General features: G+C 43.7%; 2 protein-coding genes across 5 annotated transcripts in view; both read right to left on the bottom strand.

Moving 5' to 3' along the window:
- The window catches only part of RABGAP1 (RAB GTPase activating protein 1), an 83,485-nt gene that overhangs the window by 15,778 nt on the left and 48,672 nt on the right, over positions 1 to 19,035 (bottom strand). For all 4 annotated transcript variants that reach the window (XM_048052158.2, XM_066980586.1, XM_013188705.3 and 1 more), the window contains 2 exons: positions 3,539 to 3,652; positions 1,694 to 1,768 (listed from right to left, as the gene is read on the bottom strand). In XM_048052158.2, the coding sequence (XP_047908115.1) occupies positions 1,694 to 1,768; positions 3,539 to 3,652 (189 nt within the window). The remainder of the gene's footprint in view (positions 1 to 1,693; positions 1,769 to 3,538; positions 3,653 to 19,035) is intronic.
- On the bottom strand, positions 10,013 to 19,015 carry GPR21 (G protein-coupled receptor 21). The gene is made up of 2 exons (XM_066980615.1): positions 18,923 to 19,015; positions 10,013 to 18,641 (listed from the first exon to the last, which is right to left on the bottom strand). The coding sequence occupies exon 2, from the start codon at positions 18,266 to 18,268 to the stop codon at positions 17,222 to 17,224; it is 1,047 nt and encodes a 348-aa protein (XP_066836716.1). The 5' UTR covers positions 18,269 to 18,641; positions 18,923 to 19,015; the 3' UTR covers positions 10,013 to 17,221.

Genomic DNA, 19,035 nt, shown 5'->3' on the forward strand with positions numbered 1-19,035 from the left:
CAGACATCGAGACCAAAGAAGCTTCTTGCCATATTTTTTCCGAATCATGTCAGAATTCTACGGATTTTAAACAGCCTAACTCTGTCACCTATGTAACTAAGAAAAAAGCAATATTAGATGATGTTTAACTGGATCTTTCCCTTATTTTTAACTATATATTTACCTTTTAAAATGACATTATTATATTTGATGTTTATTTTTCAGATTCCATGAATACAAGAGACCAGTAACTGCTACCAAAAGCTCTATTTATCACAACTCAGCATTGGTTTGGGAACGTTCAATATCCCTTTCCTGCCAAAAGCTGAAGAAACACTCATCATGGCTTGTCAGTGTTTAGACATTTCCCCCAAACATCAAAATTCAGTAATAGTAAAGTCTGACTTCAGGTCGATCACTTGTTCCTGTAAAGGCCAGAACATCCATCTCAAGTATTCTATTATTAATCTGCAGATGGAGTCTGTTAAAAATGAAAACTTTGCTGAGACATGCCAAACTGGTAGTGAAGGGCTCCTTTTCTGCAACACTGTCTTAATATTTATTTTCCCTAGCAGCCACACTCCAAAGACTGATTTCAAAGAGAATCAAATAAAAAGAAACTTATTTCAAATTTAACTTTTTTTAATGCATATTCCATTCCCACAGGCAATAATTATCATTAAGAAAGAATTCTAGAATAACTCATGGTCCGTTCTTGACAGCCACTCTCTCTAATGCAATGGATATTCAAAAAATGGACATAAGACAATGAAAAAGAAAAAAAAGAAGGCACATATGTTTCAGTAAAAGGGTTCAATTTTCCTATCAGAAAGTATCATCCTTCTTGATCTGTTTCAGGACAGTAGTAAAGGATTAATTGGTCATCAAGCAAATGTTTCAGATTACAGTCACAAAGAACTAAAAGGTTGCTCTGCTTAGTCATTTGCCTAACATTTGAAAAGAATGGAGTTTACAGGATCTTTGACATCCTCCACCGACTTCATAACGTTGTGGAAAACACTACACCGAAGATCAGACTTCCTCTTCCACTGAAAACTGCAGAGAAGGCTTCATGCTCAGTTCTCACTGGTAGCAACAGGCACTAAAAATCAGCTTGGGAAAAGAAATCTCAGAGCTCTGCTGGGCTTAGGAACTGGTCAGTTTCAACTGCCCATGGCTGCAATACACACACTGATAAAAAGCAGACCTTCCTTTAAAAAAGAACGGTCTATAAATAATTTGTACAGATTTCTAATCCTCTCATATTTCCCAAGCATGAGTGAATCTAAAATTTTTGCTTCTGATTTACGGTAACCATAAATCTCTTGGCTTCTGAACACGCAAGCAATTAAAGGGATATTACTCTGCCGAGGTCACTTTTAGCAACAACAATTAAGTTAAAAAAAAGTATTCTTGAGTATATTAACAAAACAAATATAAAAACTGTTTTATCCTTCAATAACCTCTAAAACCAAGAAGCACAAAGGCCTCCAATGCAGTAGTCCAAATAAAGGCAGCATTTGTAACGAATATCCCAATAAGTTTTAAACAATTTACTCTTCTCAGTCCAAAATCACATTATTATTAACCAACATTTAAGTGGATAAGCAGTCTGCAATCCCGCTAGTTCAGAAGTTACCAATGTCTGTCCCAGACATGTGGAGCAATATTTATTCTTAAGCTTAAGACAAACTGGAAAAAAACCACCACTTACATGTAGAAGCAGCACAGCAGCAAGAAACGATTGGCCTTGACAGTAGCCAATCTCTTCATCATAGACAGAATAGGCCTAAAAAAGGAATCAAAATTTACAGCATATCTGTCTTAACCTAAAAGCACAATGAGAACAAAATGCTACATTAAACACAGCTCCATGAAATTTTCATGAGGTGTTCTGGTGCCAGTGAAACGAGGGGATAACCCATGTGAAGAATCCAAGCGTGGCATGTAGCGGCAGTGGCTGATTACAGCGATGCACCAGGACTACTGCAGCCTCTCCAGGTATTTATCCGAGCGCTTTTACCTCTGACCAGCTGCTACAGGGGTGTTAGGAGATCAGATGTGGAAGATGGAGAAACACAAGAAACACAAAAGAAAGGGTGCTGGAAGCTTAAAACATTCTGGTTGAGACACAAACAACAAGCTGCCCACTTGTGCTGCTAATTTCTGCCTTTTAATAAACGACTCCAGTGCATGCCTGTGGCTTTATAACATAGCTATCTCCAGTCTTAAAGACCACTGTGTATTTTTCCCCAACATCTTTGCACTTTGCTAGACTAGTGTATCTCAGATGACATCCTACAGGTTCATTGGTCATATTTTGGAAAAGTTTCACCCCCTGTTTGGATTTCAGCAGGTTTTTTCAATGCGGAGGTGTGATCTATAGAAAGGCGGTTATCCACATTTGCCCTGTTCTGATAAAAACTCTAAGATGTCTTATTCTTTCTTCAAGGCTGCATTTTGCCTGTGTTTGATGCACTCAAATCACTCAGATATTTCTGTTAGAATAACCACCTGTAGTAGTGTTGGCTGGGGAGGCCTGTCACGAACACACCTACAGGTTCCTTTCACCATCTCTAACCAACTACACTGTGATGAGCAGCCTGCCTGCTGCTATGGGGATGGGCTCTCCCAACTCTCTTTCTCTCACTGCATTTTAACCTTTACCTAAGGATCTGTTGTGTCCCTGTCTCTGCATTCCTCCTAACGGGGACAGCTTGCTCCAAATTCAACACAGTATGGCCTGTGTTTTTGTACTTCATTTGAAGGAAAAAACTACACAACTTTCAATGTGGATATAAGGAAAAACATGATGATTTCTAAACTGAAGCTCACTCACTCACTGTAGTTTTTATATCTCCTTTTGAAAAACAGTCACCTGGCCACACAAACTTCATATCACTCAGCAGGAACAAAGCTCAGGAACACACTTTGTGAAATTACAAACTGATCTCTTGAATTAATTTGCAAATGTTCACTGTCTCCATTTTAGATCCAAAAATATTCGTTAAAGAATGCAGAGAAAGCTGAACAGAAGAAATTCAACATCTTTCATTTATTTCATGTAGATGTTGCGTTCACACTTGCTAGTATACATTAATGTAAAATACATTAATGTCAATCAAAATCAAATTCAAGAGGCAACATCAGCATGATTTCCTGCATGTGTCCCCAGTGTTGCCGGAATCATTTAGACAATATTGACAACCAGGGAGCATGCTAGAGTGACAAGCTGTTCTTGATCACTACGGAATTAGTCCTCATCTCCAGAACAGCATATAATTTGTCCAGCCTGATCCAGGCTGACATGATGTTTCTGTACGAAACAAATTAGCGTTCAGGAATCCAGAGGGCTTACTACTTTAGACCTCCTACCTGAATGTCACTATAACCAGATAAACATCTGCAATGAAGGACCAACCTGAGCCTAGCGCCAGTCTGTCTCCACGATACAGTTAACTATAATACCCTACATATTCTTCTCAAGTAACAGAGTTACATCTGTTAATGATTTTAAACATAAGTTACCAAAATAAGTGAAGAAGAATTTAAAGAATACCTTGCATATTTTATACAGGGAGTCCTGACCATCTCCCCCAGTATCTTTAAAATAATCATGAGCAGGGAACGTTCGATTGATGTCTCGGGTGATAGCGCTGTCTTGTGGAGATTCCTATTAGACAAAAATAAAAATTCAGGTAACGTAAATGAAAACACATCAAAAGAGACTAAATTACAATATGCTAGGACTGAGAGTTAGGAGACTGGCATTGTGTTCTGTGCACTGTTCTAAATTTAACAAAATACAGTCTACTCAGCCAGAACAGCCTGCCTGCAGGCTGGCAGCTCCAGATCACAATCGTGATAGATTTGGTTACCTAAGCACATCTGGGAACAGTCAGTGAGTGGCAGAAAAAGCACACACAGAAAAGCGTTCCAGGACGTTGCAGTGCAGACAGCAGCCTTCCCTCGCAGTCTCCTGAACACAAATGCTGCCTAGTCACATCTCATTTTTCTTACAACTGCAGAGGGTAACTACCAATTGTAAGCAGCTGCACGCTGCCATCCTAAGGTCTTTCATTCATTCTCTTAAATGTTTTAGCTAGAGAAACCACTCTCCATCCTCCCCAAAAAATTAGGCAAAACAAGAAAAGAAAACTCAGTATGAGCCCAAGGAAGACACTAACCATCCATCCAGAGCTTAACACATGGTGCAACAGCACCACACACCTCTCAGAAGCTACTTCTAAATTCACAAAGGTCAGGAAGGTGACTGGGAGCAGCAACATGGATGTAACAACGGCAAACCACTCCTAACCAACCTCCCAGCACTAAATGGTGAGGTGACTGGAGCTGTGGACAAGGAGAGGCCAGCAGATTGCGAGGCCTTTGACACAATCTCCCACTTTCTCCTTAAAATCAAATTAGTGAGACGTAAGCTAGGTAATTGGAGCAGAAAGTGGGTGGAAAATTGCCTGGACTGCTGGGCTCCAATAGCTGTGAGCAGCGGTGCAAGGTCCAGCTGGAGGCCAGTACCTGGCGAGAGCCCTCAGAGCAGCGCTGGCACCAGCACTGCTGGATGTGGCTCAGGGACGTGGATGATGGCAGGGGATACCCCGCAGCAAGTCTGTGACCACCACCAAATCAGAAGGAGAGGCCATTATGCTGGAAATAAAACAGAAACAAAGCCCTCTGTTTATCTGTAAATACTTCTTTTTGCCTATAACTGGCCCCTCTTTCTACTGCCAAAAAGAGGGCTTTTTCTAGGCACGGAGCGAGAGCTCCTTGGTAGGGGGATCTCGGCAGTGAGTAACTGCCTGAAAAGATGCCACAACAATAAACCAGCAACCACTGCTACGGGAAGGATCCAGGCTCCCTTACTAGATGGCACTGCCGACTGACTGAACGCTGAAATAAAACCCCGGTCAGCTTCACACCTGAGGCTATCACAGAGCAGCGCGCCAGGCTGCGGCTGCAAACATCCACGCTGCCCCGCGGAACCACACTGAAGAGGTGGGTGTTCGTTGTTGGTCGGTTTACTACAGCCAAATCGCTTGTGGGTTTGTTCGACAAAGGGAAGAAAGTTCAGAAGTAAAATAACTTCAGAGTGCGTGAATTAATCAGTGTGAATACAGATTTTAGTTGATCTTTTTTTCAATGTTGCAAACAGGAACAAAATTACAGCTCTGAACTTGATTTTCTCTTCAGATTTTATCCAAGTTTAATGCTCCTCTCTGTGGCTTAATACAGACATTTCATTAGGAAAGCATTACACTGCTATTAGAATCAAGTTATTGGATTGTTTTGGAAATTATATCAAAAGTACTGTACAGCATTTCAATTTGGTAATAATTAATATGCCAAAGAGGTCCATTTCATTACAAGGAAATCAGAAGCAAACAAAAGCCAATACCAAACAAATTTCATACATATACACACACACACATTAAAAATCCTTTTAAGTCAAAGACATTAAGATGATGGCTGGCTGTCAGCTTCGGCTAGTTTCACAAGAAGAGAAAACAAATGCTCAGAAATAAACCAAGAATTTTAAAGCATGTGAATAATGTCTTTGTGATAACTTCAGTTTCTTAAAAGTTTGCAAGGCTGAATTACAGTGAAGTACCCTTCTTTGCAAGAGCACAGATAGTGTCCACTGCTAATAGCAGTCTGTGGCACCAAACAAGGGGATTTCCTGGGAGTTACCTGGGGTCTGCTGCAAGGGCACAGATGACAGAAAATAACCTTAAATCCACCTGCCTTTTAATTCACTTATTTAATAGCAGAAGCAAAAGCATCTGGTTAGAAACTCTTAGGACAGGCTTGTCAAACAAATCACTCATTTTGACTAAAGAGAGCAATTAGTGGTCCCTCTGACTTTGCGTGACTTGTTGAGCACTTGACTCCTGTATTTCAGTACAATTCCTCAAGTAATCTGGAAAGCTAGTTCCTGCAGCTCCAACAGAGCTTGGTGAGAGAAAAATTAACGGAAATGATAAGGTTTTAAAAATGTTTTTCAAACCATGGCTTTGAAATCTCTCCATTAGTACAAACTGCTGCAATCCAAGCATTGTGTAACCTTTTCTTTACTCCTATTTTTATACCTTGCTGTGAGAATTGGCTCAATGGGCAATTTCTCATGCTTTCAGGGGACTGGGAACTGAAGGAAACCCTTCTGAACCCACACCCTTCACAAACTGGGATTGAAAAATAGAAAGCTAAGAATGACAGGAAGAAAAAGAAAGTAATAAAGAAAACAGAATGGAAAACAGCCATGAGAACTGAGGCAAGCGCAGTAAAGATTAAAATTCTCACAACAGTTCACTGCTCTGAAGGAAAGCAGGGAAATATGGATGCTCCGAACACAGCCTTCCTCCCCCTTTCATGCACTTAATAATATTAGTGGGGTTATACTAAAAACTTCCTCTCCAGTTGATGGAGCGTCCCAGGATCTGCAAATTGCATCATGCAGTTACAATCTCGATCAACATCTTCAGAGTGAGACTGTTGCATTGGAAGGCTTTTTCAGTAGCTTAAGACACTTAATCTCGAAGAGCTGGAGTCAGTAGGACCTCTTCACAGGGCTGAAATACTTGCAGATTTCAGCAGGACAGATTTATTCTTCCTAATCCCGTACATAAAACTGGAAAGACAAAGCAGCAGCAGCAAAGAATTGCTGAAGGGACAAGAGCTGTGATGAAAAAAAACTGAAATAAACCATTTCAGTAGAGGTAGTTGCCTGCTGAAAATGGCTCGCCACTCGAGGATCAACTCCTCCTGTCACACCTGGAGAAATTAGGTGTGGACATAAAACAGAGCCCTTACTGAGACACAGGCTGACTTCAAAAATGACATAAAAGTGGAAAAATGGTAAGGTCCAAAACTTAAGACCATCTCCCAAAAAAATTCAAAATACAGTTTGTTCACTGGGGTGACACATCTGCCCAATAAATGATTAAAATTCTAAACATTTAAAGCTTACCAAAATTAAACCGTTAAAAAAGTTAAGAGAACTAAAGAAATCAAGAAGAATTAAAGAAAACAGTCCAAGGAAAAAGCCGTCTGGACACGTCCCGGGCAAGCTGCTCTAGGTGTCCATGCCTGAGCGCGGGGATGGACCAGATGACCTCCTGGGGTCCCTTCCAGCCTCAACCATTCCGTGATTCTGTGAAATGCCAAATAAAATACAAAAATGAAGGAAATTAAGAATTTCCTTGGCATAAACCTGAATTCAAACACCATTCCCATAAGAAAACAAAACCCAAATTCTGCTCAATTCTCATTCCTGGCACCGTGGAGTAAATTTTCACGCTGCAATTGCTTCTCAGGAGGTCGCACTGACTTTGCCGAGCTTTTGCCATACAGGCAGAGATTACTGTGAAAAGAAAGGCCTAAAGATTCCATCTGTCGGTCGCATTTCAGATGCTTCGGCCAGGGGCTGATCAGCACGCGGCACGGCGTTCCAAGGCATTTCGATGCAAGGCACACACAAGACATTGAAGGAAGCAGCACGGCAGCTGACAGCTTCCAGCAGCTCTAACGAGTGGGGGAAAACGAAGCTGTCAAACTTCCATGGACAGCAACAAGGGCAGCGTTACATGCTATGGGTACGTTATTCAGAGATCTGTGCATTTCCAATACACCCTGCAATATTAAAAGGTCTTTCAATGGCTATTTTGGATGTTCGTAGGACACCACGTCACCAAATTCATTCTGCAGGTTAACGAGGTTAATGGCATTCCCACCATTACTTTTGATAGGGAACATTTACAGCGAGTGTATCTCCTGCGTGTCCTGGACCAAAGCGCTGTGAGGTTTTAGGAAGAGGAATTACACCTGTTACCGAGACCTTGAGGAAGCCCCACAGAACCCACTTTCAAAGCAACACACTGGTTAGCTTCCCATAAGAAATGCTGCCCCCAGAACACGTGTGTTACCTGCAGTCAGCACTCACCAAGAACACTCCCAAATAAACAGTAGTATTTGTGGAAAACAAAAATTGAATAATGTAGAGAAATTCGGAATGGGCAAACAGCTGCAATTTGATACAATAGTGCATTGATACAGCATACTTTCAGTCCAAATATGGCAATATAGTGCAATTCTAAAAATAAAAGTGAATCCCTTGTGATAGCCAGCCCTTTAGCTGTGTTCATTTCCTTTTAGGGCTCAAGTTTCCCACAGGAAAATTATAGAGAGAAGCTTGCCTACAGTGCCCTGCATCATGTATGGATAAAGCATAAACACAAAACGTATGATGGAAGGTTTTCCTGCTCTTGGCAGTTACGTAAAAAGCAGAATATTTGGAGCAGTAAAGATAAGAGGGAAAAGCCACCCACTCCAAAACGAACACACCTTTATCAGCCCGCTTACATAAAAGTCATCGGAGACAAGACATGAAAACATGTGACATATCATTTATTTCTTAAATGTATTTATGATCCATTCAGACCTTTCAAATAAAGTGTACAAGTGCATTTCCGAATAAAAAACTACACTCTTCACACAGCTCTGTAGAACACTACATTTCATCAAGAAACTTGAAGCAAAAACTTCCTATTAAACCACCCATGCATCCTTTGGCTACAATAATATCACTGATCAACGAGTACTGCTATTCAATTCCAGGTTTCCCTTTAAAGAGAAGGAGCATCCTAAAATATGCTACCCCTTCCGACGAGCTCTCTTTAAAGAGAGAATGTTAAATAAATTAGCTAGGCTTTTAGGCAAAACAGTAAGGCTACGTAGTACTGTTGATGCACGATCCATACATTTGGAGAACAGGCAATCCCAGGCTATGTGAAATGCGTCAACAGCCCTTGAAATTTTAGTAGTATCGAGATTACATCAATCCAAAACGAATGGGAGACAAAAATGTAACCAGTGGAACAATCACTGAAATATGTGCAGTTTTTCTTAGGATGGGAAGTGCTGATAACAGATTCAGAAAAGTGTTTATAAAATTCGCTAAGAACCACATTGACATTCTTAAAATTACATATTTTACAAAGCCCTAAACTGTGTGACTGTACAATTACTGCCACGTTAAATCACTTACTTTGAGATACATACATATCTATGTATGTACATCTACAGCAAAAAGGAAACAAACCAAGAGATGTATGACACAGCTAGAGTACAGGTCAGCTCAAAGGGAATAATACATTTCTTTGAGTTTTAACAGCTCATAGCAAAATTATCTCTTGGAAATAATTATGCAAAGATTGAGGATCAGATATGTACATACTTCGCTTTAATGCAGTTCCATTTAATTTTTAAAAATACGTAGGTTATTTTAAATCAGTAACATCTGTAATTTTTGGCTTAACTATAGTTTTTCCTATATTAGCCTTAGCTGAAAAATCAGCTACAGAAATGTCTATTAAAATAATTGGGCAGAAGTACCTCTCACCCCTCTATTTTAACAACAATTCTGAGTTGGCACAAAATACACATTTTTGGACTCACAACAATAACCGTTCCTCAGCTGCCGTGAATATCAAAATGCCCATCTTCCTACCTCCCCCTTCCCCTGCAGGGTGCAAAACAGAACAAATCAGGCAGAGATCAGGGACATTAAGGGGCCTAGGCTGACACCTTAATATTCCACCCTTTGTCACAACTACACGCAGCATCACCGAGTCTTAAGGGTTGGACTGCCTCAAATTCACCTGTTTGCTTTTCTAATCTGCTTTGGTGGATTTTTTTTTCCCTGTAGTTTTTCATAGCAGGGGTTTCACACTCACACCTCTTTCTCATCTTTTAATAAAAAATAAAAATAAAAAAATTCCAGCATTAAAAAGGTGCACAAATTTCTTACAAACACACATACACACTCTTACGTGTGATTTTGTCTATTCCTGGCCTTTTCACCGACGCTCAAAAGAAAAGTACCAGTTGTAACACTACTCATGTACAGAGCTGGATCGTCTCCCCCAGAAAAACTCCTCGTGACAGCCCTCAGGCAGATGCCCCATCCTGCAGAACACTGAAATTATCTGACCGGTGGCTTCTGCTGTCCCAGTGACTGTGAAGGAGCAGACACAGGTGGAATGTAAGGACAAGAGAGCATCCGTAAAGTAAGATCGCTCCACTGCATTTTGTTCAGCAAAGCAACCTAGAAGCACATGCATGCATAGCCTCCCATGCTTGCAGGTTAATTGTAAACAGCATGTGGAAAAAAAAAAAAAAACAATTAAAAAAGGTACTAATACAATTTTGAACTCCCTGAAGTAAAAGACATACCCACGAGTATTAAGAACAGTAAGAAAGCTCATCATTAGCAATTGCAAACTCATTTCCATCCTGTTGCATTCATTAGAGGAATACAAAATTGAACCTAGTGTTTACATGCTAGAATTACAATAGAAACTTGATTTCAAAGGTTACACATGGAGAGAAATTTATCAGCATAGCAACTTGCAAAACACTGTGCTGTACAGCATTGCTAAAGACATCAGTCTATGAAGACAATAAATGCGATGGCAAATCCTTTCAGACAGTTCAAAAGCATGGCTGGAGGTAACGCTGCTTCCTGTTGCTGAAAGGATTAACTGCACCATTATTTTTAGTAGGTTTTAACAACAAAAATTTATCCCAAGAAATCCCTAATCCCTCAAAAACTGAGGTGATCAGAACCACACATGTACCTTACAGCCCTCAGGGTTTTATTTCTTTGTACACTAAACATCAACTCCTTTGACAGCATCTACAGAAAATGTTTTAAAAAAATGTTTTTATGAAATACTTTTAATACCCAGTAATGCTAATATTTAAAAATACTTCACAGTGTTGTACTAATGTAACTTCATAAAACAAGCAACTTTAGTCAGCTAAAGCTCAAAGCCTTACATTATATTAAAATTGTCCAAAGTTTTCACGCACACAAATATCACTAACACTATAAATAATACCTAAGCCACTTTAGTGCAAAGTCTGTTTTTGCTTCCCCTGACAAATCTCTCTATATTCCTGCCAGCATATTAAAACATCATCCTTTACTAATCTAATTATTGATTTTCAAGGATTCATTTACAGTTGAAATCCTGAAAGAACTTTTGTTTCCCCCAGTTTGGACAAAAAGCGCCGACTTGTTTTGCCACGCATTTGGCTGCCTGTAGCACGCGACCCTCGGGACGCCTGAGGATGACCCACATATGCACAGCAAGACTTGTCCGAGTTCATCTTTAGGAGGGGCCGCTTGAATTCGTGTAACCTTTTAACCGAAGGACCCCCAGCAACGCCTGAGAAGCCTAGGCTTTGAATTCCAAAGCTACTGTCCTCGTCTTACACGTTCACACAGAGAAAGCAGCCCAACGAGGAGCGCAGGCCGCCCTCCCTCGCCCCTGCCAGGACTTGGTGCCGTGGCTCAGGTGCCGCCCTCCAAACCTGCCCCTCTGTCGAAACCCCCATTCTAAATATAACCTAACCCAACGCACAGCCCCCCAGCGTTTCTCCAATCCTCGCGACACACACAGCCCCTGCGTACAGCCCCGTGCCCAGGGAGCAGCCCCACGCCACCCCCAGCTCCGTGGCACCAGGCCGCCCCTCACGTTCCCAGGCCAAAACAAAGACGAGTACCAACTCGGTTTCTCAATGCCAGTAAGGGCAGGTTCACGAGCTGGAGGATCCGTTCTGACCGGACAGACTGCCCAAGCCCACCACAGGTTGTAAACAAATAACTTGGGGCAGGACGCGAGAACAGAAGACTTAGGGTAACATTTTCACTGAGTGCCAAAGCCCAAGAGAAGCAGATGTTCCACGGGTGAGATCCGCAAACATTTCCTCGCGACAGCCACTACATGCACAGAGAGCAGGCACAGGCTGTGCACGGGAATGGGGATAAAAACTGGAAGGCAACAGAAGTCAGTAACGAGCAGAGAACCATGAGTGTAGCTGTCTGTGTAACCGACATCTCACACACCTAGAAAACCCTGTGTCACAGGAAGGAACTGGGAAGCTGGCTAAGCCCACCCAACTAAATCGGCCCCTTCTCTCTGGGCAGAACACGTCGGTCACCCAGCACGGCACGGGCCCGCCTCAGCTGCCCCCTTCTCCCCGACCGGGGCTGGAGCAGCCCAGGCCCGGCACTGGTGTGGACGGGATCCGAGCGCTGCGGGTGCGGGGAACCCAAGGCTTACACGAGCTGCCCCTGGAGCACAGCCCAGCAAGAAGGGTAACCTCCATCTTTAACACGTGTGCCATACGGGATACACCCAGGTTAAATACTCCATTGTTCTAACCCAACTTACATCATACCACCAGCGCAGACACACTGCTGGCCCGCAGGCTTCTTTTGTTCGTTTCCAACAGCTTTCAGTTTCTTTCTCTAAATATAACGGCACCTGTTTTTACATATACTAGATTTTAATTTAGAAGACCTTTCCTCTTCCAAAAGCATTTTACTGATATAATTTTAGTATTAAATCATCTGCCTTTGCTTATCTGCAGAAAACGTCTTTCCAAGTGGTAACCCTGCAACGCCAAGGCAGTAAGGGAAATAACACAAAAATAAGGATCAGGTCAGCCAAAGTTTAGCAGGTGCTTCAAGTACCCAGAACTAAAGATGTGTTAGAACAACCATAAGATAAAACTTCCAAAATCTCTACCTCCTCATAGAGAATTATAATTACCTACAACAGATGAATAAGGTCACTAGAAAAATTTTAATTGGGCGTTTTGTTTGTAATGTCTAAAGGCAGGCTCCTATGCTCAATTATTAGTTCCTAAGAAAAATACTTCCTAAAGCACCAACCTGAATTAGGAGTAGATGCTTAATCAACTTCAAACCCTGATGTGGAATAAGAGCAGACTGAAAAGTTTCAGGCTTCCTGGCTCAGGAAGGTTCAATACTGCTGTTAGCATCCAGTAGCTGGTGATGCCACAAAACAAATACAAAAAACTACTCATCAATTTCGCACACTGAATATTTCCACCTGACCTTACATATATGCTTTGGAAGTGTCTTTTTCAGAACAGACAAGCTTCTTACAGGTAAAAGCTTTATGTGAAGGGGAAAGGGGCGCTGCCACAGAGATGCAGGGCAAGACTAAAATTTGGGAATTCTCATTCAAGTCTTTGCTCTATGAAAGACCCTTCATGCAACCTTGCACTACTCCTGAGATTCTCAGTGCCTCAGTACTTTACACCACTTTCTTCTTGTAGATTTATGACAAATATTCAAAATTGTGGCACTCAGACACTGAGCAACATCAGAACTGCAACTAGGAGAAACAAATTTCTGAGTAATAAGCAGCTTAAAAAAACAAGTAAAAAATCCCTAACAGCAAATAATGACTGTAGAAACCAGTAATATTTAATATTAAAAACTAATGGTAGACAACAACAAAACTTTTGCTTCACACAAATTAAAAAATATTGTCACCTGATTCAAGATTATAAAATTAATACTTCACAGATCTTCTCCCAGCCTATTTGGAAAATGACAATACTATCACTGCCTCAACACCCAGTAAACTTTTTTTTTTTTTTAATCAAGAGTACTAGATGAAGCAAATTAATCACACTGAGAAGTTGTGCGTATAGAAATCCTTTCCCATGATACTAAAAAAAATGCCACTGAATTCCGTCCTGTAAATTGAACCTTCTAGCAGCTTAATTTGAAAGTAAGGCAGATAACCCTAATAAGAAATAAATGTCGAGTCTGAGATGGAATTTCAAGATTAGTTCGTTTAACTATACTACAACATGCCATTTTTATGAAGACGGAATTTGATTTCTATGTTCTCTTCATCGTGGCACTCATATGTGCAATGCTCTTGATACCAATTTCTAAATCACTAGGCACACTCGAATACAAATAGAGCCAAGAAAGGATTAGCTTCATATGTACAACGATGAAAGCGATCCGACTGGAAAGTTAGCTGCCTAACAATTCATAGCACATATTGTGATGAAAAGGACTACAGTGCCTCACGTTAAGTCCATGGCAAAGGATGTTGAATGGAATGCCGAGCAAACAAGGTAATTCGTTTCAAAATTATTTCTTCCACAGCTGGCACAGTGAGCTAGATCCACCCCCGTGCAGTTTCACTGAAGACAACAGGCTCAAATGTTATGAATATTTAAACCATCTAATCACCTACTGAACTCAACCAACCTTAAATGAATTGACAGGGGAAATTTAAAAAAAAAAAAAAAAAGATAAATTAACACAGACAAAATTAGAAATATCTGAAACTAAACGAACGAGGCTACTGAGGCAACATTCCGAAGTGCCTCTGGACATACCGGACGGAACCTGACCACATCAGCTGGCTGCAGCTCTGCCCTTCACCTCTCAGACTTCAGGTTCTGATTTTCGCCTCTTATGGAAAACACCTGAGCCGATGAAGACTTTGAGGTGAGTATGGCAACTGAAGAAAAGCCTAGCTGTTAGGAATATTGACTAGAACTTTAGCTGCAAAGCAACAACAGCTGCAAAAATGCATCTACATCCGTAACAACCACTGCACTGAGTACAGCTCTAGGCTTACAGCTGAAGTAGCAACTGCTTCAACTCGAGTTAAATCTCCATGCCATCGTTTAGAGCCCTTGATTTATTTTAAACTTCCCAACTTTCTCAAAAAGTAACATACAATACTCCTACATAAATCTTTTACTCATGTCACAAAAACTGAAATAAAAGCCACAATATTTGTAGTCCAGCTCCCACTTAAACCTGGAACTGCCATTTTTAGGGTTTTAGGCCCTAGCAGATTAGTTTCTTCTATTAAATTTAATCAAATGTTATTTTACTGCGAGATTGCATCACTTCAAAGACGTGGAAACGTTAGCTCAGGTGAAGAGTCAGAGGAAAGCTACTGAGGAGTCTACCTGAGATGCTGTTCCAAAAGATGCCACGCAGAAATGCTTTGATATTGGTGACTCAAGCCCTTACATTGCCCCCCCCATGCCCTAATACCTACAAAACACTAGGAACAATTAGCCAGCTGGTGTGCCGCGAGCTTATTACACCGTTTACAAGTGACTCACTACACCGTTATGCTCTGCTCCCCCACGGCTGTCTGGCATATTCAGGTGCCTCTAACCAGAAGTCAGACTGCAAGAACTGCAAGAACCACCTCTGCTACGTCTGTGGGAAGGCCACAGCAAACGCCCTCGCTCTAGATGCTGTCTTAATACAGAAAAGCACAAGTAACGTCGTGAAGGCATCAGGATTTAAACAGCCTTCATCCCTAAGATTTCAGATGAACGAAGGAGGAAGCTTATTCGGAGAGGTTTGGGCGATGGATGAAATACTCTGAATGCCGACCACAACGTGACTTAGACACCGTTTGTAGCAGCAGCTCTCAACCCAAACTCAGCAGCAGCAGCCGGGGTCTCCCCAGGAGCGGGACATGTGCTGTGCTTGCGGGGGGACTCGTGCATCAGCGCTTGCTGCTGAGCAGGACCAGGCATGCCGGGAGCGCCCTGGTGCCCTCCTCCAGGCACAGCGTGGAAGACCAGGGGCTGGAGCACGCAGCACATCAGAGCAGGGTATGTGGATGCTTGCGGGAGGGGCAGTGTAGACCACTTTAAAACAGATCATCTCAGTCAATGACAACAGTAGAGCTGAAACCAATTAACAAATACACAGAGTCTTCCCTTCGGCCAAAAGAATTACCCTGCTTCTAAAATATTCCTCTGAAATTTATTTTCCCTATTTTTTTTATTCCTTTCTCTGCATGGCTAACAGCGTCCACCAACAGCAACTCTAACACAAGAGCTCCAAGAATTCCCCCCGGTCACAGCAGTCGAGCACAGGGCGGGAGCACAACGCGGTGACCGCGGGCGGGCGGGCGCAGCACCAGCTGCAGAGCAGAGCTGTGCCTGCCGGGGACCCCCCGGGCCGCAGAGCCGGAGCTACAAAAGGTGATGCAGATGTAATCCATTACTACAGGAAAACGTGGTTCACAAACACTTTCCTATTCCAATATGGCATCAGTAAAGAGACAGAGATATTCTTTAGAAAAACCCATCAAGTGAGGGCCGCACTGCATTCGAACAGCACTACAATACTCAGAAACACCTCACCTAAGCTAGCTTGGAAAAAGTCGTGGTCAATGAGACTTTGTTTCTCAGATACCGTACATTGTTTGACCAGTTAAATATGCGTTTGCCAACAGGATTTAGCTCCTGCTATATTCGAACCATCTTTAATCCCCTGCAGCCTAAAGAAAAATGTCTCTGATTTAGCTCTGTGCACTTATGAATAACTCAAATACTACAGTTAAATTTACAACATAGTTCCCTTAGCTGTTTAGAAGACAATTGTTTTCTTTCCTTTCCCCTTAAGTTCTAGTATGTAAAATATCAGAAGAATTTAGATTAAAAAAAAGGGGGGGGGGGGGGAGATGTTATTTTTAAAGTTGTTCTTGAGAAAATTTCCACACAAAAATGTGGCATTTCTCCACTGTTTTGAGAATAATTTTCACATGTTGGCATCATCCTCGAGTGACTGCCACAACTCTGCTATCATAAAACGACAAGTATTTTCTCTTAGCTTATCAAAACACATTTTATTTAACTGCTAGATTTGGTCTGATCCAAGTTTTTCTTCCTACTTCACAACAAATAGGAGAATGCAGATGCCACGCTGATCGCACGCAGGCAGCCTACCGGAGGAAGGGGCACAGACGCCGGATCGCTCCCCCTACGCGTACGACTGCCCAGACCAGGTTGCTGCACCCATGGCTCAGTAAGACTTTAAGTTCATGCTGAAATGTTCACATTGTTCACTACTGTTCTAGAAATCCTGTCTAGGTAGCACTGAAAAACAAATTGTTTGGCCCCTTCTCTTACGACGCTGGAAAATTGTGTCGATATACTTTGGCATATATTAAAAAATCCCTGTAATACACCATATACCGTGACATTTCCACTTCAGATCTATCATTTACATGTGAAGCACGAATCTCCAAAGAACCTAGTAGAGCTGTAAGAAAGACTACATTTTGCTGAAGCTCTCAGACACCCACTCCATTCAGTCACACCAGCTGGAGAGGTAACTGTCAAGATACAGCTTTATTCTTAAAAATGAACATGGAGGTGAAACTCCACGGCCGCCTCCACAGCAATAAATTTTTAAAAGTGAAATCACAATGATATGTGCTCCTGATTCTTCTATGTCAGCAGCATTTCTCAGAAACCTTTTTGCAAATCTGGACATCTTAAAATCATATTTAATTTTTTGCAATTTACAGAGTTGTCCCTGCACTTCCCAGTCAAGCCGATAGGTGTCTTAGACATGACATCCATTGGAAGATCTTTTGCTCCTAGAGGTAGAGGAGTCCTTAGCTACCCTCTGTCTAGCACAAGAGGCACAAATAGCCCCCGAGAGACGCTTAAGCCCCTTCTGAAAGACACTGTTGGAGAGACTGTAAATGACACAGTTGCAGAAACTGTTGCTAATGGCAAGCCAAGTGGTCAAGAAGGACGCAACGCGGTTACTATAGACATTGGAGCTCTCCAGCAGAAAATAGATGATGTAGGGCAGCCAGAGGATGTAGAAGACACTGGTGATACGGAAAAGAACCATGGCGTAGCGCTTGTCCGGGCAGGGCTGGGCCTCCCCAGTCTCCCCGTCCTGAGAGCTGAAGCGCACCCGCCTCTCGTTGATCTCCTTGGTGTGCTGCTGGCAGATGCGGAAGATGTTGAAGTACGTGAAGCAGACGGTGAAAGCAGCCGGGGCGTAGAGCATCACCACGATGAAGAGAGTGAAATAGGGATCGGTGTTCCAGGAATTGGCACACCACTGAAACACATCCCCGTGATATCCAGGCTTTCCCCAGTGGAAGGAGGGTAAGAAGACGAGGCAGGAGTACAGCCAGATTATCAGGATGCAGATCCGCAGTCTCCACGGAGTAACCAGCGTGTTGTAGGTCAGCGGCTTTGTGATGGCGATGTATCTGTCAATACTAATGCATGCCAAAGAGGCCATGGAGACGCTCTTCAGCACCGACACCACGTAACCGAAGATTTGGCAAACCAAGGACTCACTCAAAACAATGGGATAGTGCAGCAGAGACAAAGAAGGCACCAGACAGCTCACGCCCACCAGGAGGTCAGCATACGCCATGGTCTGTATGAAGTAACTGGTGGTGTGGTGGTTCAGCAGAGGTGCACAGTGAAAGACAAATATCACGATGATGTTGCCCGAAATAATCAGCACCATGAGGAACACGATAACGACCACTTCCAGAAGGCAAAAATTGATGGTCTCCAGGTAGCTAATGGCCAGGAGGCAGAAGGGCCGGCCACTCTGGTTGCCGACCAAGGAGGAGTTCATCTTGAGCACTGCAGTGGTCTCCTCACTTCATGCTCCTGCCTGCTGCCTGCAGCCACTCCAGGCAGCCGCTGTCATTGCGGCTGGTGCCGTGTGTGCAGCAATGTCAAAACCGGAGCTCCAGTCCCCGGGGCTGCTCCAGATGCCGCCGCGCATTGTCTGCAGCACAATCCCCCTCGGAAGCCGGCTCCCCGCCGCTGCCGGCGCACCGGGACCCGGCGGCGGGCATGGCAGCAACTTCGTGCAGCCGCACCGGGGGGGCTCTGCCGGCCCCGGGGGGCTGCTGCCGGCCCGGGGTTGGGGGGGGGGGAGGGCTGCGGGGCCGGGGGGCAGCAGGAGGGACGTTCCCCGGGCCCGGGCGGGACTCCTCCCGCAGCTGACAGAAGAGAAGGGGAAAGCGTTTTACAGCATCATCCCCGCCCTGCTCCCCCGGCCCCCCCCCGGGCGCCCCCCGCCGCCCGCCCCAGCCCCCCCCCGGTGCCCCCGTTCCCGGGATGCGCGGCGGGGCGGGGGTCCCGGCCCCTCTCCCTCCTGGCTCCATCTTGCCCGCCGCTTTGTTCCCGGCTCCCCCCGCCGCCGCCCGCCGCCCCGGCCCCCCCCCCGACCCCCACCCCCACACCGCTCCCCCCCCCTCCGCCGCCGCCCCCCGCCCCTCACCTGCCGCCGCCACCCAGCCCCGGCGCGGCCCCGGCCGAGCGCGGCGGCGGAGCTCGGGCCCGGCACTGCGGAGCCGGGAGGGAGGGGAGGGAACGGGAGGGAGGGAGAGGAGG

Source organism: Anser cygnoides, chromosome 20, assembly GCF_040182565.1.
Source record: "Anser cygnoides isolate HZ-2024a breed goose chromosome 20, Taihu_goose_T2T_genome, whole genome shotgun sequence".
NCBI classification, from domain to species: Eukaryota; Metazoa; Chordata; class Aves; order Anseriformes; family Anatidae; genus Anser; species Anser cygnoides.

Bases quoted from the DNA above. Each gene is read 5' to 3' on its own strand.
- GPR21 (XM_066980615.1), bottom strand. From the start codon at position 18,268: ATGAACTCCTCCTTGGTCGGCAACCAGAGTGGCCGGCCCTTCTGCCTC.